This window comes from Bombina bombina, chromosome 5 (assembly GCF_027579735.1).
Source record: "Bombina bombina isolate aBomBom1 chromosome 5, aBomBom1.pri, whole genome shotgun sequence".
Classification (NCBI taxonomy): domain Eukaryota; kingdom Metazoa; phylum Chordata; class Amphibia; order Anura; family Bombinatoridae; genus Bombina; species Bombina bombina.
Genome location: NC_069503.1, coordinates 825,159,440 through 825,187,083, shown reverse-complemented (window position 1 = coordinate 825,187,083; position 27,644 = coordinate 825,159,440). Strand labels below are relative to the sequence as shown.

General features: G+C 37.0%; 1 protein-coding gene across 2 annotated transcripts in view; it reads right to left on the bottom strand.

The window, feature by feature from the left end:
* Positions 1 to 27,644, bottom strand: part of DLGAP1 (DLG associated protein 1) — a 710,871-nt gene that overhangs the window by 167,604 nt on the left and 515,623 nt on the right. For both annotated transcript variants that reach the window (XM_053714947.1, XM_053714948.1), the window contains one exon: positions 11,029 to 11,393. In XM_053714947.1, coding sequence (XP_053570922.1) covers positions 11,029 to 11,393 — 365 coding nt within the window. The remainder of the gene's footprint in view (positions 1 to 11,028; positions 11,394 to 27,644) is intronic.

Here is a 27,644-nt window from a genome sequence, read left to right as displayed (position 1 = left end):
AAATTAGAGCATTTCATTTTTTGACTATTATGGTCCTTTTAAACATAAGTTCTCAAGAAAATAAACAATTATTAATATAGCACTGACGTAATTACCCTTTACACTGAAAAAATATCTACATTAGCAAGAAGTAAGCATTTTCATATAGTGATGCAAATTAGCAGTATGTAAAATGCCAGTCGGTATCCACAGTGCTTTAATTTTAGACTGAGGCTGAATTTCAGATGAAGTATGCATGTGAGTGTGTTTTGAAATGTACTACAGTGCTTAGTTTTTTTGTGCTGTATAAACCAGCTTTTTAATGATGTAGGAGCTGCCCCTATAAGCCAATGCTCAACAGAGTCACACGACCCAGATTTATACAATCCTGTTAGTTTCACTTAAAATTTATACCCACACACACACACAAATATTTTAACATGATCTTTCATATGTATGACACACACAAAATAATTATTATGTCCCTTTAACTGTGTACCACTGCAAGCAGTAGATAATAAATATTGAAATAAGAAGTGTTTAATTAATGGAACATAAAACTTGTTGACCTGATTTATAACCATATTCAGTTTGAAGCCTAAATTTGTTACTTACTTTGCTCAGTGTAAAAGTGCCAAAGTCACTCACAGCCAGCCCAGAGCCAGTTTGGCCTTAACAGTAGTGCTTATTGGAAGGCAAATTAAAAATGCTGGAGGCAGTGGTGGTTTTGGCACTTTTACGCTGAGGAAAGCAGAAGTATTTCTGAAAGGTAAGTAGAAACTTTAGACTTAAAGGGACATTAAACACTAAGGGGTCAATTTATCAAGCTCCGTACGGAGCTTGATGCCCCGTGTTTCCGGCGGCCTTCAAGCTCGTCGGAAACAGAAGTTATGAAGCAGTGGTCTAAAGACCGCTGCTCTATAACCTGTCTGCCTGCTTTGAGGCGGCGGACAGAAATCAACCCGATCGAATACGATCGGGTTGATTGACACCCCCTGCTAACGGCCGATTGGCCGCGAATCTGCAGGGGGCGGCATTGCACCAGCAGTTCACAAGAACTGCTGGTGCAATGATAAATACCGACAGCGTATGCTCGCACATTAATAAATTGACCCCGAAAGGCTACATTACAAGTGGAGCGCTAATTTATTGCACACCCGAAAATAGACAAATTCGCCCGTTTATGAGCGTGCAATTAATAACCAGCCATTAGCACTCTGAAAATTAACCAGAGATCAGATCTATGGGGAATTATGGGGAATTGTGTGTTCTCTGTAAATATATATGTTTATGCTTATATATATATATATATATATATATATACATATATATATATGTATGTGTTAATATGTGTATATACACATATAACATATAATATATATGTAAATATTCATATATATATATATATATATATATATATATATATACAGGTGGCCCTCGTTTTACAACGGTTCAATTTACAACGTTTCAGAATAACAACCTTTTTTTCCAGTCATGTGACTGCTATTGAAAACCATTGAGAAGCAGTGCATTTATTAAAATAGCCAGTAGGTGGAGCTGTCCGCTTGTGTTGCAGCAAAGCAAGCTGAAATTAATCAGTTTAACCAGACCTGAGCTATCGAGCAGATTTCAAAAGAACAAGATCTTCCTGTCTAGAAATCAGTCCAGATTGGAATGCATAGAAAGAACTGTTTGTAGAAAAATGCAAGTGAAGTCTGTGTTGTGTGATTATTTTATTAGGTTTATAATGCCGTTTAGCAAATGTTTTTGCTCATTTAACTTAGTTTAATTATATATTCTGTGTTGTGTGATTAGTTTATTAGGTTTATAATGCTGTTTAGCCTTTAAAGTCTTAATTTCAAAGCTTTATAAATAATGTATTCGGTGTTACTTATGACAATTTTAAGACAGGCCTGGAACCTATCCCCCTCACTTCCCATTGACTTACATTATAAAATGGGTTTCAATTTACAACGGTTTCGATTTACAACCATTCCTTCCGGAACCTAACCCCAGCGTAAACTGAGGGCTACCTGTATATATATATATATATATATATATATTAAAAGAATGCCAGCTTGAGGTTTTCGTGTATTTGCTCACAAGTAATGATTGGGTCCCTTTATGAATAATGTGGTGACCCAATCAGTGCACGGTAATCTAGAAAATTTAGATAGAACAAACAAAGAATATGCAGTAGATTATATCCGGCACAAACTTATATCCAGCTAATTACTCCTCATACTGTGTCACAAAGAAAGAGGCAGACCCAGATTGCGTTCAAAAGAAAAAATATTTATATAACTTGGACCAGATACATCTGACAGTCAGCTTATATTATTCAAAAGCAGGAACTAGGACTAAGTGCTAAAAAATGGGGTACCCCAAAGGCCAATTATTATAGACTAATAACTATTCATGCAATACAAATTAGAATGCAATTTCAATAAATGTATAGGGTATCACAATAACCACATATTTATTCTCTTCAACGGACTATAAGCACATCTGATTAAAATGTCCCAATCATATAGTGCAATGACTTTGCTTTAATATCACATGGTCCTTAAACTCGTTTTCCCGTAAGAGAGAATAACCGAAAATAGGGAGTCTTAAGTATGACAGTTTGTCTCACCAAATGTTAGATTTCCTCCTTAAATTCTTAGCTCCGGTTACTTTACCAAAATTAGCTTGCACACTCCACCGGATCCTCGTGCTGCAGTCGGCTATGATCGCCGTCAACCTTGTTTGTTGGATACTGCACACAGACCCTCCTCCGGCTACGTTACCGAGCTTGGTTAGTGTCAATCACCGGATCCTCGTGCTGCAGTCGGCTCTTGACGCCGTCAACCTTGTTTGTTGGGCACTGCACACTGATCCTCCGTTAGGATGCAAACGACCTTACTCATCTGTTGTTATCACAGGTTAGTATTACCGGGCAGAATTATTTCCAGCGGTTATTGTAGCCAATATATTAAGCAAACTTTTAGCAATAATTTGCAGCAAAGTTCCAAGTTCCAGCGTCAAGGTGCTACTCCCACATAAAGTTTTTAGTGGGTGTAGCCGTTACATTACGCAACGTACGTTTCACCTGTTGTTTGGTATCAGGCTTTCTCAAGCGTCATGATTCTCTAAGGCAAAAGTACTACCTTTTATTCACTGTGCAAAGTATAATGACCAATGGTGAAATGGGTAAACGCAGGCTGTCAGATGTATCAATGTTTAACACTCACATTCTATATACAGAAAATATCACAAAGAGTGGGAACATTATTTACCACCTAACTTCATAATGAATCACTGATTACAAATTTCTACTTGTTACTAACTATTTCTTCACACCTTACTTATACTAATTTCAATATTATTACTATATTGCTCATATTGTTACTAATTTATTTCTTTGTCATATCAGACCTAGATCACGGAAATCTCAAGGATACCACTAATAGAAATATATTCCAGACAGCTAGTGATTAGGTTATAGTAAATCTCCACTAAATTTTAGTCAGTGAGGAACGGTGCATAATTGATCTCCTCATTAAGTCCCATTGGTTGTAATGAATCCATGTTGAAAATCCATTTACACTCTGCTTTCAACAGAAGGTTATCTATGTCACCTCCTCTAGATTTTAAGTTAATCAATTCTAGACCCATCCATCTAAAACCTACATCACTGCTGTTATGGCATTCTGCAAAGTGTCTTGCCACCCCACTTGTTTTAATTCTTTCTTTCAAGATGTCCCTGCGATGCTCCTTAACCCTTTAATGCAGCTCTCTATAGGTTTTACCGATATAGAATTTCGGACAAGAGCAGCAAACAAGATAAACAACCCCCTCACTCTTACATGTAATATGTCCCTTGATGTGGAAAATTTTTCCATCAGCATTTGAGACTTTATTTCCTCTCATCATGAATTTACAAATAATGCATTTACCGCAAATGAATGATCCACTTTTATTCTTTCTTTTACCTAACCAATTTTGTTGTGCACTCCCAGAGGGATTAACAAAATGACTATGGACTAGTTTATCCTTCAAAGAGGGCGCCCTACAAGCAGTTAATGATGGATTATCACCCACTATTTTTCTAACTTCATTATCAATGGTTAATACCTTCCAATGTTTCCTTACAATAGATCTAATTTCCAGCCATTTACTATTATAGGTTGAAGTAAATCTAACAATGCTCTCTTTCTGATTAGCATTGCTATATAATAACTCTTCTCTTGATGTCTTGATGGCACGTTGATAGCCTTTATTAATACTATTTCTAGAATATCCACGTTTTTTAAATCTTATTTTTTGATCAAGAGCATGTTCTTGAAATTTATCTTTGGTGGAACAATTCCTCCTATGCCTTAAAAATTGACCTATTGGAATTGAATTAATTTGAGATAGTGGATGATGACTGCTAGCCTGTAATAATGTATTAGCTGCTGTGGGTTTTCTGTAAGATTCTGTAATTAGTTCATTATTAACCTTAGTTATTTTAAGATCAAGAAAAGTTAATTCAATTTCACTATATGAATATGTGAATTTTAAATTCCATTCATTCTGGTTTAATTTGGACATGAAATCATGCAATTCATCTACTGTTCCTTTCCAAAGCAATAAGGCATCATCAATGTACCTTATCCAGAGATCAATTTTGTCCTCAATTTCAGGGGGGATATCCAAAATATTTTCCATTTCCCACTTGCCAAGGTAAAGACAGGCATAAGTGGGGGCACAACATGCCCCCATTGCAGTTCCCAAAATTTGTCTATAATATGTATTATCAAATACAAAATAGTTGTGGTCTAACAGGAATTTAAGTAAAGTAATAATAAAATTTGTATGATTATTATATCTCACTCCACGTTGTGTTAAGAAGTACCTTACTGCCTGGAGACCCAAATTGTGGGGAATGGAGGAATATAAGGATTCCACATAAATTGACACCAATTGTGTTGTAGAAGAAATAACTATATTGTCCAGTTTTTTAAGGAGATCTCGTGTGTCTTGGACATATGAAGGAAGACTTGATAAGAAGGGTCTGAGACACCAATCAATATATTTCCCTATATTTTCACAAAGGCCTTGTTGGCTGGACACTATCGGCCTGCCAGGAGGAGGGGAGGTGTTTTTATGCAATTTGGGTATTGTGTAGAATGTTGGTACTACTGGGAAATCAGTAGTCATAAATTTAAATTCATTTTTGTTGATGCAGCCTTGAGCCTGAGCTAATTTCAGCCATCCATCAAGAATATTTTTATACTTATTAGTTGGCTCTTTTGGCAGTTTCTCATATTGAGTAACAACGTCCAACTGTCTTTTACACTCCTTTACATAATCCTGGTAGTCCAACAAAACTACATTCCCGCCCTTATCCGAAGGCTCGATAACAATCATATTATCATTAATTAAATCATTCAATGCCTTTCTTTCACTGGTGTCCAAATTGTCTTTGCAAGTTTTTGTTTCTACCAATTTTTTAAGGTCTATTTCAACTAATTTAACAAAGTTCGCTACATTGGAGACCATTGAAAGAGAAGGCATATAAGATGACCTAGGTTTCAAATTACTAAATCCTATACTGGTTGACTCACTCACCTCTCCTCCTTCGCTCTCAGTTAACAGTTTTTCTAATTCTTGTAATGTTTGCTGATCATGCATATCCAGTTTACTATTATCACCTTTGTGAGCATAAATTCTTTTTAGTACTACTCGTCTTGCAAACAAGTGGAGATCTTTAGTGATTACAAATTTATCAGCATTATTTGTGGGACAGAAAGTTAACCCCTTTTTCAATAATTTCAGATGGTCATTATTTAGAGTTTTTTTAGAAATATTCACCACCTCCATGGTATTATTCCCATCAAAATCTATTTCTCCACTGTTTGCGAGCTCCGCAGTGAATAGCCTCCTTTCTTGCCATTGTCTTTTTTTATGCTTTCTGCCCCCTCTCCTTCTTTTGGTTGGTTGATTTGTCTTCTCTGTCCTAAAAAATTACCTCTTCTACGAAATCGTCTGCCTCTATTACTAAAATTGTCTCTGTCAGATTTATCTGATTCAGAAGAACCAGAAGAGTTTCTACCAGCATATTCATACACCTTATCTTCTTTATAATCTAATAAGTCACGTAAAAATTTTCTTCTCTTTCTTGATTTAGTCTCTTCTTGTAGTTTTCTAGTTTCCATAGTCATTTCATCTTTTAATCTTTTAAATTCATCTTTATCATTCCATTTGTTAAATGCAGTTTCAGATTGCTCAATTTGCTCCACAATCATATCCAATTTTAATTGATTTTCATTCAAAATTAATTTCATTAGGGCAAAAGAGCAATCTGAAATATGTTTTTCCCATTTTGTTTTAAAATTTTCAGTGAGAGGGTTACTTAAATTGTTCCCTGGTCTTTTTCGCAATCTCAATCCTCTTGGGATCATCTTGTTATCAAGATACCTTTATAATCTAGAGATTTCCCACTTAAGTCTTAGTTGTTTAATTAAATTATTTTTATGTACTTTGTAATCATGATATATAGATCCATCACCAACTGCTGGTGTGGCTGATTCAGTTACTAAAGAAAATGTTTCATTAAGATCAAATTCCCACTCCTTGTCATCAATTGCTGCCATATTAGAAACACTCTCTGGGAATGTCTCGCCCCTATGACCACAGTATAGTTATAACTCTCAAGCAACGTGCAAAAGAAAGAACTGAAACAGTTCAGGATGAATTATTTTAAAAGAATGCCAGCTTGAGGTTTTCGTGTATTTGCTCACAAGTAATGATTGGGTCCCTTTATGAATAATGTGGTGACCCAATCAGTGCACGGTAATCTAGAAAATTTAGATAGAACAAACAAAGAATATGCAGTAGATTATTTCCGGCACAAACTTATATCCAGCTAATTACTCCTCATACTGTGTCACAAAGAAAGAGGCAGACCCAGATTGCGTTAAAAAGAAAAAATATTTATATAACTTGGACCAGATACATCTGACAGTCAGCTTATATTATTCAAAAGCAGGAACTAGGACTAAGTGCTAAAAAATGTGGTATTCCAAAGGCCAATTATTATAGACTAATAACTATTCATGCAATACAAATTAGAATGCAATTTCAATGGCATGTATAGGGTATCACAATAACCACATATTTATTCTCTTCAACGGACTATAAGCACATCTGATTAAAATGTCCCTATCATATAGTGCAATGACTTTGCTTTAATATCACATAGTCCTTAAACTCGTTTTCCCGTAAGAGAGAATAACCAAAATTAGGGAGTCTTAAGTATGACAGTTTGTCTCACCAAATGTTAGATTTCCTCCCTAAATTCTTAGCTCCGCTTACTTTACCAAAATTAGCTTGCACACTCCACCGGATCCTCGTGCTGCAGTCGGCTATGATCGCCGTCAACCTTGTTTGTTGGATACTGCACACAGACCCTCCTCCGGCTACGTTACCGAGCTTGGTTAGTGTCAATCACCGGATCCTCGTGCTGCAGTCGGCTCTTGACGCCGTCAACCTTGTTTGTTGGGCACTGCACACTGATCCTCCGTTAGGATGCAAACAACCTTCCTCATCTGTTGTTATCACAGGTTAGTATTACCGGGCAGAATTATTTCCAGCGGTTATTGTAGCCAATATATTAAGCAAACTTTTAGCAATAATTTGCAACAAAGTTCCAAGTTCCAGCGTCAAGGTGCTACTCCCACATTAAGTTTTTAGTGGGTGTAGCCGTTACATTACGCAACGTACGTTTCACCTGTTGTTTGGTATCAGGCTTTCTCAACCGTTATGATTCTCTAAGGCAAAAGTACTACCTTTTATTCACTGTGCAAAGTATAATGACCAATGGTGAAATGGGTAAACGCAGGCTGTCAGATGTATCAATGTTTAACACTCATATTCTATATACAGAAAATATCACAAAGAGTGGGAACATTATTTACCACCTAACTTCATAATTAATCACTGATTACAAATTTCTACTTGTTACTAACTATTTCTTCACACCTTACTTATACTAATTTCAATATTATTACTATATTGCTCATATTGTTACTAATTTATTTCTTTGTCATATCAGACCTAGATCACGGAAATCTCAAGGATACCACTAATAGAAATATATTCCAGACAGCTAGTGATTAGGTTATAGTAAATCTCCACTACATTTTAGTCAGTGAGGAATGGTGCATAATTGATCTCCTCATTAAGAATAATATAAGCTGACTGTCAGATGTATCTGGTCCAAGTTATATAAATATTTTTCTTTTGAACGCAATCTGGGTCTGCCTCTTTCTTTGTGACACAGTATGAGGAGTAATTAGCTGGATATAAGTTTGTGCCGGATATAATCTACTGCATATTCTTTGTTTGTTCTATATATATATATATTTATTTAAGATCTGCTGCGCAACTTACCCCCTTCGCTGTGCTAGGTTTTCATGCCGTGTCTGATGGTATGAGAACGAGGCTCCTATTGGAGCCTATGAAAGCGTGCTCTCGTGATCGCAATGCTTCTATTCAATGCGAATGCAAGGTCATGTTCGCATTGCACCTAACTTGTAATACCTGCGCACATTTGCGTGCACTACTATTACCAAGTGGAGGGCAAATATTGCCCCCCAGAAAGTGATATTTTGCGCTCCACTTCTAATATGGCCCTAAATACATTTTATATGCATAATACTGAGTTTATTCCCTGCCTCCCTCTAGTCATGGGTGCTGCCATGTTGATATCTATCTTCCACTGCATTCCAGTGCTGACCTGTTTGTACATGTGCAGCAACTCTTCTTCCGATACCTGCAGTGTAACCTAGGTTCCAAAATGGCGGCACCCATCATAAGAGGGTTATACATGAAATGTACCTATTGTTTAATTTCCAATTAAAGGAGAATAAACATTAACTAGCACCAGGAATGCAATATACATTAATTAAAAATGACATCAGAACACTATGCATCCGCATGGCGCTGATATTGGAGCCTTGGCACTTTGGTACACACTTGCTTGGCTGTCAACCAAGCTGGTGTATCTACCAGTCATTTTCCGAAACTAGCACCAGGGGTTTTGTAAAAGGTCCTTATCTCAGATGTTAAAAAATAGAATTTTAAATATACATAGATTCAAAAGTGTTTTAGAGTAATATGTTGGGGTTGTCCAGCCCCAGCATAAGTATTTCCTTTTTATGTCCCTTAAAAAAAAAAAAAAAAAAAAAAAAGTGCATTTTATGATGTGAAATGCTTAATATTACTTTAAAACAATTAAAAAAAATCTGTTTCTGTTGTTACTCAACTGTACTGTTATTTTCTGAAACTTTTTGTAATTTTATTAAACTGTTTAGAAAATGCACAACCCTGGGCTAAAACCGTCCTTTTTAATGTGAGGTAACTGCACAGATCATACCATTTTTTATTTTTTCAGCAGACAAAGCACTTTAAAAAAAATAGTTCAAATACACTCACTCTTTAACACACATAAAGACACTGACAAAAACCCACTCTCTCACACACAAAGACACTTACACACAGACACACTCCTATACAAAGATACATGCAAAAGAGACATAAATATAGGCATGTACAGTATGTTGCAAAAGCACAATGTAACCTTTTTAGCCGTTTCCCACCAAGCCCGGACACCTAAATGGAAACCTGAACTGTCTGGGTCATTCACAGGCAGGTGGCAACCGTAAGTACCAACCATTTTCACTTTCTGATAGATTTCAGTAGTCAGCAGAGTGACATTTGCTGTTTATAAGCAGGGGCACCCATTAAATGGCCATGGAGGACCATGTATGAGTTAACAGCATTTATTTTAGATGTTCTGTCTAAAACATTTTTTTTGTGCTTCTATGATGTTGAGTATATACTGCAGTAATTATAAGTAATTGTATCAGAATTATTTGCATTGTATGTTAGTTACATTTGTTGTGTTAAAATATATTGTAATTCCCTACTTTATATATATATATATATATATATATATATATATATATATATATATATATATATATATATATATATATATATATAAGCACTTAAACATGCTCATTAGGTAAGTGTGAGAGCTCTCAGCCATCCTGCAATTTTCTGAACTGAAGCAACTTTTGTGCCGCTTTGTAAGATGCATACTCATGATATTCATCTGTCAAGTCTGTTGGGCCTTGTTATGTTTGTTTTTTTTTACAATAAAGTTTATACTTTTAATTAGTGTCCATAATGCTTTAATGTATTTGTTGGATTAACTGATCCAATTTGGAGCTCTGTCCTGTTGTCTTTCTAAACCCCACCCACAAATGTGCATATACCTCACCTAGGAACACACAAATCATTCTTGGGGATTGCATATATGTACAAAAATGATTCCTAGGTATCTGATTTTCATTTGCAAATAGGGGCAACTCCCTCAGCTCTAATGACTGACAGGAGCAAGCCCTCATGTTCTGGAGATTTTTGTGGAAACATTATAAATAAAAAGTGCTGGCCTGGGCCCAAACACATTTCACAAATGAAAAAAATGGTAGGTGGTAAAATCATATGAAGTGTAAAAACCTTGATGAACTTATTATTATTATTATCATCAGGTATTTGAAGAGTGCCAACAGATTCTGCAGCACTATAAACATAGGCGGTATACAAGAGTGACGTGTAAGGAAAATGAGCCTGGCAGAGGCATTCATTATAGATTAGATTGTAAAGGAGTTAGGCAGCAGCTAGGGAGACCAGAGAGGATGGAGTTGCAGTAGTCAAGGTGGTAAAGGATGAGAGAGTGGATTAAAATCTTAGTTGTGTCTTGTGCAAGGAAATGTCTAATTTTAGAGATGTTTTTAAGGTGGAAGCGCCAGGCTTTAACTAAGGACTGAATGTGAGGAGTGAAAGAAGATCTGAGTCAAGTGTGACCCCAAGACATTGGGCATGTGGGATAGGGGTAATGATGGAGTTATCGACTTACAAGTGAATGTAGGTTTATCACAATGTCTTTCAGTTTGCCATGTTGCCAAGGGTCACAAGCACATGTAAAGCATATAACACAATTAACACTATGATTACCTGTATTCCAATAGATAAGTTTTTTCTAAATTGGTTCCTTTTCCTTTCTTCAGCAGTTATGGTGGCAGTGGAAGAATTGGAGTTGACTGTTGATGTACTGTCCATGTGCTGACTTGCAGGGCCATGGATCTGAGCATTGGCAGCTTCTATGGCAGCAGTGAGGGCTTTCATACTGTCAAGACTCTCTGTTGAGTTACTGAGCCCAGATTGGCTGATGATATCCCCTCTTTGGCCATGCCCATCCATGTAGGCATCTTGGGCAGATTCTGTGCTACTCTGAGCTGTGATAGAGATGAAAGGTTTGGTGGTTGTTCTTGGTGGGACAGGAGGAGGTGTCTTTTTGTAGGTGGTAATGCATGATGATACTGCAAAAGAGACACAAATCATATGCAATAGTGCAATATTCTCTAATACATGAGTTTCACTTGCAGTTATATAGACATTTTCAGTGCAGTTATTCATTCTAAGTTTCAAATAAATAAAAAAAACACAGACAATTGTTTTTCTCTATTTGAAAACATTTATATATCTACTTAATTTCTTTAAAGTGTTATAATTTTATATTTTTAATTAGTTCAAATACATTTCCATCTTAAAAAATACCTTTGAAATCTAGGATATATTTTGTGTAGTTCTTAAGGGTATAGTTAAAAGGACATAAAAGTGCACAAAAAAGCTATGTGTTTGGGCATTTACACAAAACAGGGAAAAAATACAATGTCCCTTTAACTCTAGAACATCCACTTTTTAATTATATTTTTTATTGAGGTTTCAAAATAAAATTCACAAACAAATGAAGCAAAAGCTCACCATCTTACACATTAGTGTACATTGTAGAAGCCAATTACATATTAATGTCAAACATCATGAGCACACTTTACAATGTTCCACAATAAGGTAATACGCTGAGCAAACCTCAGATTTTATTATTAGTTGTGTTTACAAGTATAACAATGTAAATGCTAAAATATATAGCGGCCACTCTTGGACCTTCCAAAGAAACATCTTAGATAAAGGAGGGCACTGTGAAGAAGTAAACTAGTTTGGGACACTCTTGCACCATGTGTCCACTATTATCCTAATAGCAGAAACAAACCAACACCTTAAAAATGAACATTGAAAGCAAAGCTAAATATAAAACCCAATCTGAGCAAATAAGTGATTGTCCCTCATGCATCAAGAAGAAGATCAAATAAGTACAAATGTTATTACACTGAGGACATTATCTACCAGCAGACTAGTCATATTTAATCAGTAAAAGTATTGATCAATGATTTATACCATAAAAGAAGCAATCTACAAATTAACAAGCAAGATAAAAAACCAACGTGGGTGTCCCAAAACAGGTTAGAGAATATTCCTAACTAAACAAATCATGTAAAAGTAAATGATTAGTACAGACAAGAGGTGTTGTATTGCATAAAACTGGGAGTTTTGGGGCCCACTTATAATATCATCTAGTGTTTGAGAAACAGATCTGGTGGTCAAATAATGAGCTTTGGGCTCACCTAATAATTAGCGCTTATAAGCTGTGACCCAGTGATTCCCCCTACCCTCTAGCAAAGCCTGCTTATAAGGGACATAAAAAGGGGGAATGGCACACAGAGATGGAGGTGTAAGTGATGAGCTCCGTACACTGACACAGGGAAAAAGGTGAAAAATGACCAAAAATCCTAATGTCAGCAACCGCACTAGATTAGAGCTTCCACTGTAGACTTCTGCTATCAGGTGTGGAGCTGACAGCACTTAGGAGGAACTCTGAGGAGCGATATAGAGGAAAGGAGTGAATGCAACACTCAAGCTGACCGGCGCCATCTTGCCTAGCCATGCGGCTAACACAGCACAACTACAGAAGTGATTAGTTGCCGTAAATAACCCAGGGATAAGCACTGGAGCTAAACTAAGGTATTCCAACTAGTAGGCAAACCTAGATCTGGCGAGCCTAAGATACAAAACAGAGCCCTGTGTGTTGGGGATTAATGCCCAGCCCTCCCCGCCACCTGGGTTAAGCGGTCACCTGCAGAGGCTAAAGGGGAACTCTTCAGCTACATTCCTATGCTACTCCGCTGCAGATCGCATACGAGCACTGAGAAACAAGTATGGAAGGTATAATTGGAGTGACATGGGAGGCTCTGGAGAATCTATTAAGGGATCATTACGCCAGATTGGAGAGCCGCATAGAGTCAATAATTAGGAACTGCAACTCCTCAGAAGGAGCACACGTTGAGAGTTGTGGCTCTGCAGAAGCAGTCTCCCATTCTGGAGCAATCGCTTTCCCCCACAATGTTGTAGCAGGAGGCTAACGGCCGACCGGTCAGTCTGGAGCGCACATGGGACAAGCCCGCAACAAGGCGATCTCCCTAACACACAGGGCTCGCAGAGATTCAGCTACGGCAGGGTCTGATCAACAAGCAGAGCATCTCAGGTCCACAAAATGGTCGGATCAAGGGAAACCTCAGAGACTTATGGCAAAAACTGTTGGGGTAGCTGCGCTTGTTAGCGCCGGCTATTTGATCTATGCAACTGTCCCCTTAAGACTGCTGCTTACATTGGACTTGCAACCTGGGGAGTATGAGCGGCTGTCCCCCTACGGGGAACCTCAGCACCAGAGACATAACCAGAACTATTGTTACCCCCCTGCACATAAGAGATTTAGGCAGGGGATAGGTTGAGCCTTAGGTTTAGAGCTGTAACGTCTTGTTGCAGCCAGCATATCTTGCATACATTTGCTTGTCAGTACGCTAGTATCACTACCCACAATGTGTCAGACGATACTTTATGAAGGCTTGAAAAAGTTGGATATGTGTATGTACAATATGTGCTTAAAGGGACAGTACACTGTAAAATTGTTTTTCCATAAATGTATTTTAAATGACTTGTTATACCAACTGCAGAGTATAAAATATTTGAGAAATTGCATTTTCGGGTTTATTTGTGTATCTGAAGTAGCTGATTTTGTGCTTTGAAATCATAGCCTATTACAATGGGTTGAGCTTCAGGTAATATCAGATCTCATTATGTAATCACTTTCATGTACACAGACTTGCTTCCTTATCTTATATTTGTCTGGAACACCAAAGCTCAATACATAGAGAGAACAATGAAAAATTATCATTTTATTACTTAACTATCATGCCCCCCACTGAGGGTGTAATCTCTTCTGCTGGTTGTGTTTACTTAGGCTTGTCAATAGCACATACGCCAGTATCAAAACTTTCAGTATAGGTTGGGAAACCACAAGCTAAATCAGCTATTTCAAATGCTGAAATATGAGTAAAGGAGCTACTTGCAACCAATTTAATACACTCTAGCAGGTAAAAAGGATCATTGAGTATAATTTAAAGGGGAGAAAGTTTTTGGGTGAACTGTCCCTTTAAACTAGTTCATTGCTAATTCTGTACTGAAAATATTTGAATATTTATTTTCACTATTCATGTGTTCTTCCAGAAAACTGAGTGTATATGTATATGTATGTAGATTCTCTCAAGTGTCATTATACACTGGGTTCTGAATCTTGTGGCTCTTAAGAGGTTACTCCCTGTTTGTGCTCTTTAGGAGCAGCTATTTATCTAATGTAATGTAAAAATGTGAGTGCCTGCTTTAGAAATGCTGTTTGAGATTACAATTGGGAGACCAGGTATATAGAATCATACTAGCTCCTCCTAATATGCGAAGAGATAAACACCTATTTAGTTACACTATTCATGTGCTCTTCCAGAAAACTGTGTGTATGTGTATATGTATGTAGATCTCTTAAAGTGGCATTATACACTGAGTTCTGAATCTTCTGGCTCTTAAGAGGTTACTTCCTGTCTATGCTCTTTAGGAGCAGCTATTTATCTAACGTAATGTAAAAATGTGAGTAACTGTTTTGTTGGCTGTACCTGAAACCTCTCTACAACCCTATCTACAATATTAGTACTTATATAACTGTTGAGTATCCTATTCAGCAAAGTTAGAGTAACTTATTGCTGGACTATCTCCCGCCCCCCACCATTCTTGTGCGGTAGGGACGAATACCTTCTCCTCCGCACTCTCTTCTGGTAGAGTTGAGCAGTCTCTACCCAGTCCGAAGTCCTAAACCTATGTTTTCCCCTGCATACATGTGAAAAGGCTCTTCGGGCCCCAATATAGGAAATTCTCCTTTGTTTATTGTATTTTGGTTAATCAAAGAGTTTTGGAACTATAGTTTCATTAATGTTCAAGTTCCTATTAATGTTCAGTATGAATGTCAATCTATCCTTATAATGGCAACTGTGATCAGTTCTGGTACATCACTGATATCATTTAGTAGAGTAATTTTGATAGTGTTGTTTTGTACTTTATTTGTATGATTATTTACTTCACTCAAAGTTTGCCTATAATCTATATACAATAACAAGCTAACATATGATGAGGAATCTTTGAATTTCTATAGATGTCTTCAGATTGACCCTTACCACCAGATCCCATGAGTGGATCTCTAGTATATTGAAGACGCCAGAGTGTTTAAATATTGAGAATCTTTATCCCTGTAAGTTTTGTCTTCAGACAAGTACTAATTTCCAGGTCCCATAAGTGGATCTATTTTACTTTGTTGACACATGTTTGTCCTACTATTAAGTTATAAAATGGGGCTCCATTAGGGTCAATACCGTGCTCCTACTATTGTCTACTGTATTTATTTTTGAATGATGGATCTGATGTCATGTAATTCTGTTTTAGATATTGCCCTACCTACTATGTCTGTACTCTGATGTATTTTATTGCCTCAATAAAAACATTTTTCAAAAAAAAAAAAAAAAAAAAAAAAAAGGGGGAATACCTCAACCCTTCAGGCCTCACAAGTTAAAACAGTGAGGGGAAATACAAAAATGTACTAAGCTATGTGGCACAGATTGGGTATCATTAAAACTTCACAGCCCCATCTCTCAATTAATTACCTTAATATCTTCAATATTAGCTTGAAGATATTATTATAGGTTAACTATCTACACATTCTCAGTACATATGGCCTTTTTAGGCAATTGCAGAAACAAGACAATAGGCAGGATACTATGAAGAGCAAGTCTTCAAACAATTTACAGTGTCAAGTAATGTGGTTCTAATAAGAAATAACAACTTCAAAAATTCACTTAGTGTATTCAACATATTAATAAGCTGTAGGATCATTTGTGTTTGTCTCAGAGATAGTATTATCAGAATAAGGGCTAGATTTATCAAGAGCCTCCCAGTACTATGAAGCTCGCTCTTGGAGAGGTGCACCGGTACGCACAAATTTATCAAACAATTGCACATATTAATTTGCACTTTTTGGAAGGTGAGCTGGGGCGAATTATGAAGAATTTCTCCACGGGAAAAAAAGGAAGTTCTCTGACTTATCATATCAAACCTGTGGGGGGTTTTTAGGTAGTATTTTTTGCCCTCTTCAAATAATCTATAACATTTGCGTTTTACATGGAGCAAATTTGCGCATTAATTTTGGTGTGTTACCACAATACATTTTTACTTTAACTTTGTTATAATAATGACCCTATATTACCATGACACATTCAAAGTTTTGGTCTTTGGGGGAAATTTTGCATTCTATTTTTGGCAAATGTATCTAGCTAAAGATAGACCTGCTAGAATCAGAAAGTCCTCCATCAGAAATAGATGTGCATTAATAAATCAGAGGGTTCAGTCGTATGAGGATTTATAGGTGCAATTTTAGGAGAATTGCTTAGGTAGATCTTGCTCTAAGTATAACTGTTAAAGCATAGGACTAGTAGGGTTATTAAAGTAGTGCTCAAGCACCCATTAACCCACTCAAATTTTGAAAACTGCCATTACAGATGGTTTAATGTTAGCTTGAGTATATGACGAAATAGCCAGTGCAGTTAATGCTGAAAACAGTTCTCTTATTTGAGTCTCTTTTAAAAGTGTGCTTAGTAAGCAAAGAGTGGGCTGTATCTTAAGTCCCATTTGTCTTACCCCATTATTAAAGAGTAACTCTTGCATGTGTGAAATATACCAGGCATATTGTTCTATTAATATTAAGATCCATAAGCAAAGGCATACCAGGGGCCCGATCCGATATGCAGCGTCGCCCGCAAAAGCCGGCGACGCCAAATTTTGCGCTGGTTTGGTATCACATATAGGGCGTAACCTGGAAGTTACGCTCGCATATTCCTGCCTTCGGCCGTAGTTTTTTTGGCCATAGACAGGTATACCAAACCAGCGCAGTTTGGTATCCAATATACAGCGTAAGGACTTGTCTATCTGACAATGTCTATCTACCTGGCAACTGCGATCCCCCGCCGCAATCCCTAATAAAGGATTTAACCCCTAAACCGCTGCTCCCGGACCCAGCCGCCACCTATATTAAATGTATAACCCCCTAATGTGAGCCCCTACACCGCCGCCATCTACATTACCTACCCCCTAATGTGAGCCCCTTACACCGCTGCCACCTACATTACCTACCCCCTAATGTGAGCCCCTAATGTGAGCCCCTTACACCGCCGCCATCTACATAACCTACCCCCTAATGTGAGCCCCTTACATCGCCGCCACCTACATTAACTACCCTCTAATGTGAGCCCCTTACACCGCCGCCACCTACATTAACTACCCCCTAATGTGAGCTCCTACCCCGCCGCCAGCTATATTAAAATTATTAACCCCTAATCTAATCCCACTATACCGCCGCCACCTATATTAAATACATTAACCCCTAATCTAATCCCCCTATACCGCCGCCACCTATATTAAATTATTAACCCCTAATCTAATCCCCCTATACCGCCGCCACCTATATTAAATTATTTAACCCCTAAAATACTAAACTATCCCTACCACTAAACCTAAGTCTAACCCTACAAATAGCCCTGAAAAGGGCTTTTTGTGGGCCATTGCCCTAAAGTAATCAGCTCTTTTACCAGCCCTTAAATCCCCCTACACCGCCGCCACCTATAATAAATGTATTACCCCCAAATCTAATCCCCCTGCACCGCCGCCACCTATATTAAATACATTATCCCCTAATCTAATCCCACTATACCACCACCACCTATATTAACTATATTAACCCTAATTATATTAGGGTTAATATAGTTAATATAGTTATTATATTATATATATATATTAAGTATAATAACCCTATCTAACTCTAACACCCCTAACTAAATTCTTATTAAAATAAATCTAATTAATATTAATATTATTAATTAAACTATTCCTATTTAAATCTAAATACTTACCTATAAAATAAACCCTAAGATAGCTACAATATAATTAATAATTACAATGTAGCTATTTTAGGGTTTATATTTATTTTACAGATAACTTGGTATTTATTTTAACTAGGTACAATAGATATTAAATAGTTAATAACTATTTAATAGCTACCTTGTTAAAATAATTACCAATTTACCTGTAAAATAAATCCTAACCTAAGTTACAAATACACCTACACTATCAATAAATTAAATAAACTACAAATCTCTAAACTAAAATACAATTAAATAAACTAAACTAAATTACAAAAAAAACAAACACTAAATTACAAAAATTAAAAAATATTACAAGAATTTTAAGCTAATTACACCTATTTTAAGCCCCCTAATAAAATAATAAAGCCCCCCAAAATAAAAAAATGCCCTACCCTATTCTAAATTAAAAATTAACCAGTTCTTTTACCAGCCCTTAAAAGGGCTTTTTGCGGGGCATGCCCCAAAGTAAACAGCTCTTTTGCCTGTAAAAAACCCCACAATACCACCACCCAACATTAAAACCCACCACCCACATACCCCTACTGTAAACCCACCCAAACCCCCCTTAAAAAAACCTAACACTAAGCCCCAGAAGATCTCCCTACCTTGAGTCGTCTTCACCCAGCCGGGCCAAACTCTTCATCCAATCCGGGCGATGTCTTCATCCAAGCGGCAAAGAAGAAGTCTTCCATCCGGCGATGTCTTCATCTAAGCGGCAAAGAAGAAGACTTCCATCCCGGCGATGTCTACATCCAAGCGGCAAAGAAGAGATCCTCCATCGGGGCGATGTTTTCCTCCAAGCGGCATCTTCAATCTTCTTTCTTCAGCCCTCCGACGCGGAACATCCAGCTGGCCCGACGACTGAACTACGAATTAAGTTTCCTTTAAATGACGTCATCCAAGATGGCGTCCGTCAAATTCCGATTGGCTGATAGGATTCTATCAGCCAATCGGAATTAAGGTAAGAAAATCTGATTGGCTGATTCAATCAGCCAATCAGATTCAAGTTCAATCCGATTGGCTGATCCAATCAGCCAATCAGATTGAGCTTGCATTCTATTGGCTGATCGGAACAGCCAATAGAATGCAAGCTCAGTCTGATTGGCTGATTGGATCAGCCAATTGGATTGAACTTGAATCTGATTGGCTGATTGAATCAGCCAATCAGATTTTCTTACCTTAATTCCGATTGGCTGATCGCCGGGCCTGCTGGATGTTCCGCGTAGGATGTCTGAAGAAAGAAGATTGAAGATGCCGCTTGGAGGAAAACTTTGCCCCGATGGAGGACCTCTTCTTTGCCGCTTGGAGGAAGACATCGCCGGGATGGAAGACTTCTTCTTTGCCGCTTGGATGAAGACATCGCACGGATGGAAGACTTCTTCTTTGCCGCTTGGATGAAGACATCGCCCGGATTGGATGAAGAGTTCGGCCTGGCTGGGTGAAGATGACTCAAGGTAGGGAGATCTTCTGGGGCTTAGTGTTAGGTTTTTTTAAGGGGGGTTTGGGTGTTTGGGTGGGTTTAGAGTAGGGGTATGTGGGTGGTGGGTTGTAATGTTGGGGGTGGTATTGTGGGTTTTTTTTACAGGCAAAAGAGCTGTTTACTTTGGGGCATGCCCCGCAAAAGGCCCTTTTTCATTTAGAATAGGGTAGGTCATTTTTTTTTTATTTTGGGGGGCTTTATTATTTTATTAGGGGGCTTAGAATAGGTGTAATTAGCTTAAAATTCTTGTAATATTTCTTTATTTTTTGTAATTTAGTGGGGTTTTTTTTGTAATTTAGTTTAGTTTATTTAATTGTATTTTAGTTTAGATATTTGTAGTTTATTTAATTTATTGATAGTGTAGGTGTATTTGTAACTTAGGTTAGGATTTATTTTACAGGTAAATTGGTAATTATTTTAACAAGGTAGCTATTAAATAGTTATTAACAGACTGGTGCTCACAATAAAGCATGTTTGATTAAAAAAAAAAATAAAAAAAAAAAAATAGTTATTAACTATTTAATAGCTATTGTACCTAGTTAAAATAAATACCAAGTTACCTGTAAAATAAATATAAACCCTAAAATAGCTACAATGTAATTATTAATTACATTGTAGCTATCTTAGGGTTTATTTTATAGGTAAGTATTGAGATTTAAATAGGAATATTTTAGTTAATAATATTAATATTAATTTGATTTATTTTAATAAGAATTTAGTTAGGGGTGTTAGTGTTAGATAGGGTTATTATACTTTATATATATATATATATATATATATATATATATATATATAATATATAATAACTATATTAACCCTAATATAATTAGGGTTAATATAGTTAATATAGGTGGCGGCGGTGTAGGGGGATTAGATTAGGGGGTAATACATTTATTATAGGTGGCGGCGGTATAGGGGGATTAGATTAGGGGGTAATACATTTATTATAGGTGGCGGCGGTGTAGGGGATTTAGTTTATAGGCAAAGGAGCTGATTACTTTGTGACAGTGCCCCGCCAAAAGCCCTTTTAAGGGCTGGTAAAAGAGCTGATTATTTTGGGGCAAAGCCCCGCATTAAGCCCTTTTAAGGGCTGGCAAAAGAGCTGTTTATTTTGGGGTAATGCCACACAAAAAGCCCTTTTCAGGGCTATTTGTAGGGTTAGACTTAGGTTTAGTGGTAGGGATAGTTTAGTATTTTAGGGGTTAATTAATTTAATATAGGTAGCGTCGGTATAGGGGGATTAGATTAGGGGTTAATTAATTTAATATAGCTGGCGGCGGTGTAGGGGGATTAAATTAGGGGTTAATAATTTTAATATAGCTGGCGTCGGGGTAGGAGCTCACATTAGGGGGTAGTTAATGTAGCTGGCGGCGGGGTAGGAGCTCACATTAGGGGGTAGTTAATGTAGCTGGCGGCGGGGTAGGAGCTCACATTAGGGGGTAGTTAATGTAGCTGGCGGCGGGGTAGGAGCTCACATTAGGGGGTAGTTAATGTAGCTGGCGGCGGGGTAGGAGCTCACATTAGGGGGTAGTTAATGTAGGTGGCGGCGGTGTAAGGGGCTCACATTAGGGGGTAGTTAATGTAGGTGGCGGCGGGGTCCGGGAGCGGCGGTTTAGGGGTTAATACATTTTTTATTATTAGGAGAGTGAGGGGGGATAGCGGATAGAGGGGTATACGTGTCGGGCTATGTGTGGGAGGCGTGTTAGACAGTACGGGAGATTTTGTAGGCGCCGGCAGTTTCTAAAGTGCCGTAAGTCACTGGCGACTCCAGAAATTTGTACTTACGCAGATTTCTGGACATCGCTGTTTTATCCGACTTACGGCACTTTAGCATCTGACGGCGCCGTAAATGGGATAGCTCGAGTTGCGAGCTGAAACTATGGGCGGCGGGGGTTCCCTCGCTTGCGCCGCAAACTACGATCTATATCGGATCGCGCCCTAGGTACATGGTTTACACAAAGCTACCTGCAACGCTTGCTCGATCAAGTGATCTCCAACCACATAAGATGAGACATCACCCTGTATAGAACGAACAAAGATGAACAGTGGCACTACTTAGGACTTTTCCTCGAACAATAATTTAAGTCAAGAGGTATGAGTATATTCTTATCAACTGTATACAAGAGGAAATGGTGCTTGTGCACAATTATACATATGAACACCAAAGAAGAATGGTATAAAGGATACCAAACTTCCCACAGTATGCACTTGCAGCACTCTAGGCCTGAACTAAGGGATGGGTTTCCCCAACAGGATATTTAAAATATAACTTTTATTGGTATTAATATTAAAAAACCAAAAGGTTTGGTTAATACACACACAATTAAAATGTTTACCAGTATCCTAATCAGTGAGTTAAATATACCTTAGATCACAAAAAATAATGATTCGGCCTCAATGAATTTACTAATATTGGTGATCTAGATAATCACATTAATAAACTGGGTAGAGGTTACAGCAGTAGTTATACCTGGAGTAAAAAGAACTTGTGTAAAAGTTCCGATCTAGGTAGTGTGATTTATACTCAATGTGATTTCAGATAATACTATTAAGTATGTAATGTAGTAAATAGGATCCAACTTCAGAATATTTCACATCGATGATAATAATCAAAGAATAGGGGTAATAATAAATTACAGACTCACAGAATAAACAATCTTGGTCAATTGTAGCCTGAACTACAGTTGTAGCCAGTGTATTATATGAATGACTCACAATGTGTGCGTGATTGGTGCTACTTTATTTTCAGTATCGTGTTAACATCACATATAAATATTTCAAATGTTATATCAAGTAGTTAGGTAAATATAGTCTGGCGTAACCCAGACTGAATAGATGGTAATTGTTCTGCGGCTTTATAGAAAATAAGCAACAGGGTTATGAGAAAATATAGGAGTTCTCTATATGGTGCCTTTTAGTACAGCGTTCCAGAATTAATGAATGCTTGCTATCCTTTAGTTTGTATCAGTGTGAACGGCAAAGTGTCAAATCATTCAGAGAGCCCCTTGAAACACATTTCTAAGTTTCCATTGATTTTTTGAAAGTATCACCAGCGTAACAAACATTCGATCTTCACATTCAAATATTATTTAGATAAATAAAGTCTGGCACAACCCAGATTGTTAAATAATAATTATAATACCGTGTATAGTAAGTGTGCAACTATGTTGCCAATTATCCAGCAAATTTCTGTAATGTACCATATGGTACTACGAATGTTGTGGTTATAGAGTAGTCTCACTCGCATGCATTGGTCTGTAAAGTCATGTGATACACTTTCATTCATACAATAGTTTTGTGGTTCAAGTTAAGGCTGACGTAACTCTGTTTCTCTAACCGCTCACTGTTTTACGATTTACTATAGCTGTCAGCGGCATAACACCATAATATTTGAGTAATAAAATGGCTATCAGTAAAGTACATAAAGTCTGGCACAACCCAGGCTGTGTGAGTCTAAATTGGTTATTACTTAATATAGAAAGTCCCTATTCAGACCGTACATACGTAGAAGGGACTAATGCCGATAATTAGCTCTGCTTCTGCAGACAGAATACAGAATATTGTGGTTATAAAGTAGTCTCACTCGCACGCATTGGTCTATAAAGTCATGTGATACACTTGCATTCATACAATAGTTTTGTGTTTCAAGTTAAGGCTGACGTGACTATGTTTCTCAAACCGCTCACTGTTTTACGGTTTATTATAACTGTCACCGGCTATCAGTGCATTAAATAAAGTCTGGCACAACCCAGGCTGTATGAGTCTAAATTAGTTTTTACTTAATATGGAAGGTCCCTATTCAGACCGTACTACGTAGATGGGACTAATGCCGATAATTAGCTCTGCTTCTGCTGAAACTATCTGCCCCACATGATTAAGAGATACTAGGTTTCTTTAAAAAACATATAAGAAAATAGAGTGTGAACTCGTTCACCACTCTCCCCTGACGCGTTTTGCCCGATTGGGCTTTATCAAAGGCAGCGAGCCGCCGTGTTTAGGGGGATTTATACCCTGTGGAACCGGAACTCCCACCCCCGCTACACTCTGATTGGTGTTGTGAATCGTTCTTGAATATTTGATAGACGGCTAGTTACCTGAATATCGGAATCATAATCGTCGATTGCATATTTTGTATACATTATCGTAGAGCAACCAAGTGGCCATCAGATTATATCCTCATATCTAAAATACTTCATATATGTCCATATTATTGTCTAACACAGATTGTTATAGATTATTATAGCATGATACTAGTATAGATGAATAGAAATTTCCTAGAGACCATATTATCCTGTCTCCTACTGACAATTTGTCGACATCAAGACAGACTGACATGTTATTCATGTACTCTAACCATATCTGTAGATATGTTGTATGTCATTATTTCTGCTTGTATACCGTATATTCCTCCCTGAATAGTTACTTAAAATGGCATTGTGTATCCATATTTCTGGGTTCATTATGAAACAAGTGTAGTCCAGTTTCAAGATTCAAATATTTCAAAGGAAAATTAATTAATATAAGTGTACTGTGTGCAACCCCAGTTGAATTATTGGTGCTATCTATACATAAAATACTAAGTGTTCATAAAGAGTGTAAGTTGTATAACTGTGATCTACACTGTGAAGAAGACGGAGGAGATGGAAAAAGTGTTTAATGATCATGATGAGGACTTATTGTAACCTATGCGATTCCAAATGTACACATACATATTGTGATGGCATCAAAGTGTATCAGTGCATAAGAAGGGGGAGGGGGAGGGAAAAGAAAGGGGGAGGAAATAAAAAAGTGTTGATTATGATGAAAGCTAAGAAATAGTAATAATAATAAATAATAAAAATTTTTTTTAAATAGAATAGTGTTTTAAATAAAAATTTATAGTGTGATGAGAGATAGAAAATCTCCCAAATAAATACACAACATTAAATACGTGACTGTGTGAGTGTGCTGTGAAAGTGAATATCATTATATTCCTTATAATAATTAGTAAATATTATTAGTTGATTGATTTTTACATCATATTTCTTGTGATATATACTGTCATTATTACCAACATGACTCTATTGTTTCACTTAAAGTAAAATGACATTATAAGTAATATTAGTCCTATTAGACATTAAATATGTGATTATTTAATTTCTGTTATGTTAATTCCTATTGAGATGTTCTCAACTTGAATATTTGATCATTAGTGATTTTTATTCTATAGATTTCTTAGTATTGCCCAGTGTGGTATATTATATATTATATATGGATTTATTTAGTTTCTTATGATCTGTTCATATAACTTCGCAAAAGGAGAAAAAGCAACAATTGTTATAGTCACATGTTTATAGTGATGGGTGTCTCTACCATTATGTGGTTTCTTATTTTTTCTAAATGTGTGTATGTTTGGTTTAATTCAATAGATACATTGTATGTTTTGATCTTGTTCTGTCAACTCCTATATTGAATGGAATTGACAGTTACAAGTGAACATAAAGGATATTTTGTCTTGTTCGCATCTTTTGTCACATCCAGTTATTTATTATTTTTATTAATGATTACAAATAGACATAAAGATTATTTTGTTCGTTGAGACCCCATGGCTGCACCGAATTTAACAGATACATCCATCGGCTTTCAGACTTTAATAATGCCGTTTCCAGGTCTCCTCCTCTGAATCCTAGACTCACTTTCTCAATGCCCCAACATTGTAAATCTCTTTGATTAGAGTTATGATGTCTTAGGAAATGTGCAGCTACACTAGTTAAGGTCTTTAGATCTTCCTTATCTTTGGCTGCATTCTTGATATTCCTTAAGTGCTCCAGAAGCCTCACTCTCAGTTTCCTAGTCGTCATTCGGACGTAATATAAATTACACGTACATTGGAGTACATATATTACACTTTCGGTGTTGCAACTAATGTATCGTTTGATTTTGTGACTTTTTCCAAATCTATCTTCAATTTCAGTAGCGGTTTTCATATATTTACATGTACTGCAGTTCCCACATTTGTGGGCACCTGGATTAAATGCTGAGGTGGTCTTTTTCCTTTGGAAATGACTGTTAGTCACAATATCCTTGATGTTCTTTGTCCTCCTGAACCCAAATGAAGGGCTTGTACCCAACGTTGTTTTCAGTAAAGGGTCAGACATTAGAATATTCCAATGTTTTTTAATTATGTTGACAATTTGTGGAGTTTGTGTATTATGAGTCAGAATCAATCTAGGGATCTGGGAGTTAGTTTTATTCTGCCTTTTATGAAGTAAATTGTGTCTTGGAGTTAGACGGGCTCTCTGTTTAGCCTTTTTGATAGATCTTTTGCTGTAGCCTCTTTTCAATAATCTTTCTTCCAAATCTAATGCTCTCAATTCAAAAGTTTGGGCTTCTGAGCAATTTCTGCGAAGTCTCAAAAATTCCCCTGTGGGGAGGCTTCTCATCGTACCTGGGGCATGTGCACTGCTGCTATGTAGCAAGCTATTAGTCGCAGTGGGTTTTCTGAACAAATCAGTGCTAATAATTCCATCTCTATTCTTACAAATTGTTATATCTAGAAAATTGATCTGTATTAGGCTCTCTTCATGCGTTAATTTAATATTCAGTGGGTTATTATTCAGATGACCAAGAAACTCCTGTAGTTCCAGATGTGTACCTTCCCATATGAAGAAAATATCATTTTAAGTAACTATTCAGGGAGGAATATACGGTATACAAGCAGAAATAATGACATACAACATATCTACAGATATGGTTAGAGTACATGAATAACATGTCAGTCTGTCTTGATGTCGACAAATTGTCAGTAGGAGACAGGATAATATGGTCTCTAGGAAATTTCTATTCATCTATACTAGTATCATGCTATAATAATCTATAACAATCTGTGTTAGACAATAATATGGACATATATGAAGTATTTTAGATATGAGGATATAATCTGATGGCCACTTGGTTGCTCTACGATAATGTATACAAAATATGCAATCGACGATTATGATTCCGATATTCAGGTAACTAGCCGTCTATCAAATATTCGAGAATGATTCACAACACCAATCAGAGTGTAGTGGGGGTGGGACTTCCGGTTCCACAGGGTATAAATCCCCCTAAACACGGCGGCTCGCTGCCTTTGATAAAGCCCAATCGGGCGAAACGCGTCAGGGGAGAGTGGTGAACGAGTTCACACTCTATTTTCTTATATGTTTTTTAAAGAAACCTAGTATCTCTTAATCATGTGGGGCAGATAGTTTCAGCAGAAGCAGAGCTAATTATCGGCATTAGTCCCATCTACGTAGTACTGTCTGAATAGGGACCTTCCATATTAAGTAAAAACTAATTTAGACTCATACAGCCTGGGTTGTGCCAGACTTTATTTAATGCACTGATAGCCGGTGGCAGTTATAATAAACCGTAAAACAGTGAGCGGTTTGAGAAACATAGTCACGTCAGCCTTAACTTGAAACACAAAACTATTGTATGAATGCAAGTGTATCACATGACTTTATAGACCAATGCGTGCGAGTGAGACTACTTTATAACCACAATATTCTGTATTCTGTCTGCAGAAGCAGAGCTAATTATCGGCATTAGTCCCTTCTACGTATGTACGGTCTGAATAGGGACTTTCTATATTAAGTAATAACCAATTTAGACTCACACAGCCTGGGTTGTGCCAGACTTTATGTACTTTACTGATAGCCATTTTATTACTCAAATATTATGGTGTTATGCCGCTGACAGCTATAGTAAATCGTAAAACAGTGAGCGGTTAGAGAAACAGAGTTACGTCAGCCTTAACTTGAACCACAAAACTATTGTATGAATGAAAGTGTATCACATGACTTTACAGACCAATGCGTGCGAGTGAGACTACTCTATAACCACAACATTCGTAGTACCATATGGTACATTACAGAAATTTG